Source organism: Pundamilia nyererei, unplaced genomic scaffold (genome assembly GCF_000239375.1).
Source record: "Pundamilia nyererei isolate P.nyererei 1_Seehausen unplaced genomic scaffold, PunNye1.0 scaffold00734, whole genome shotgun sequence".
NCBI lineage: Eukaryota > Metazoa > Chordata > Actinopteri > Cichliformes > Cichlidae > Pundamilia > Pundamilia nyererei.
In genome coordinates, this window is record NW_005188135.1 from 1 (window position 1) to 1,696 (window position 1,696).

Genomic DNA, 1,696 nt, shown 5'->3' on the forward strand with positions numbered 1-1,696 from the left:
GCAGTTGTCCAAGCATTTCACTACATATCGTACTGTGTATGACTGTGTACGTGACAAATAAAAATTTGAATTTGAATTTGAATTTAAACTTAATAAATTATGTTTTCATGGATGCCTGGATGTTAAACTTATTGTTACACTTGATAAAGCTGCAACACTGATCATGTTTTTAAATGGTAAATGGTAAATGGCCTGTATTTGTATAGCGCTTTACTAGTCCCTAAGGACCCCAAAGCGCTTTACACATCCACCCATTCACGCACACATTCACACACTGGTGATGGCAAGCTACATTGTAGCCACAGCCACCCTGGGGAGCACTGACAGAGGCGAAGGTGAAGATGAAAGAATTTAGTTTTAACTCTCAGTGATGCCGCAGTGTTCGTTTGACTTTGGGACCTTAAGCGGAGTTTGGGCCCAGATTATTCTGCGAGGCTCCTGACTATGACATGCCTCGATCTTCACCTAGAAAAGCTGGAGCAGATGGCTGGCAAGAGGGAGGTCTGGCTTCTCTGATATGCTGCTGCCCCCCCCACATCTTGGCCCCAGATTACGTGAATAAAAATGGATGGACATTCACAAACACATTATAGACAATCCACAAACAAACAAACAAACAAAAGGAATTAAATTATTTGCTCACACCTTGATCATTACTGAGTTTGTTTTTGCCTATGTTGGTTCTGATCACAGCTTCATCCAGTTTGGTGCAAGTGTTGTTCTCAACATCGGAGAACTGAAACACACAGCCGTATCTTCTCCAGTCTTCAGATTTGACTGATGAAACATTCAGATCAACACTTATCTGGAAGGTCCCATCATGGTTGGGGAGGATCTTTCCAGGATCCACACCTTCAGGTATCTTTTCTTCATCTTTCCTCCAGAACATCACGGCTCTGTCAGGATAGAAACCTGTAGCGTGGCAGCTGACTGGAGAGGAGGGAGTCTTCTGGAGGAGAGACACTGAAGGAGGAACTGGAGAGAGGGAAAGTGGGAAAGAGAGGGATGGAGACAATGGAGGCAGAGGGAAGGAAGAGGTAATGATTAGAAAAGAAATCAATTGAGGATATAAAGAAGAATACATTCAGTAGGATGAAATGTACAACATACATGTCAGATGAAAAACATCATAGTAGCAGCAGAAAATAATTGTGACTGAATGTTTGTGTAGGTTATCAGTCTTCCAGGTAATGGTAGTCTATGAAGCTTGGAAAGAAAGCAACTGGACTTCTTGTCTTACCTTTCATCTGAAAAGCTTCCTTAGTCCTAAGATCAAATGGTGGAGAGTCCCGGGCATTTCAAACACTAGTGGGGCTTATCCCTTAAGAGAGTCGTTGAGCCACTATTAACCATGGTAATAGTGGGTCAACTCCTACTAGGGTTTAAATACCTAGCACACTCCACCATTTGGTTTTAGAGCTAAATGGGATTCTCGGATGAGAGGTGAAATGTCTTCAACAAACTTAAAGATGTCGCTTTTCTTCCCAAGCTCCATAGTCAATTGTGACTGAAACTCAAGCAAAGGTGTGAAAATCCAAACAAAAATCAATTTGCAATTTAAAACAGAGCAAGCTATTCAAGCCAAAGAGTTACCAGCTTTCTAGCAGTTGAGCGAGGATATATGATTGTTGATAGGTTTGTAGCTTGAACCTATTCGCTGGAACGTTGAAGACAATATAATTACACAGCAAGCAAG

The 1,696-nt window shown here is 41.7% G+C and overlaps 1 protein-coding gene across 1 annotated transcript in view; it reads right to left on the reverse strand.

The window, feature by feature from the left end:
• Positions 1 to 415: 415 nt before the first annotated feature.
• LOC102193466 (major histocompatibility complex class I-related gene protein-like) overlaps positions 416 to 1,696 on the reverse strand; it is a 30,593-nt gene continuing 29,312 nt past the window's right edge. The window contains exon 4 of the mRNA XM_005754901.2: positions 416 to 975. Within this exon, the coding sequence (XP_005754958.1) occupies positions 632 to 975 (344 nt within the window). The 3' untranslated portion in view covers positions 416 to 631. The remainder of the gene's footprint in view (positions 976 to 1,696) is intronic.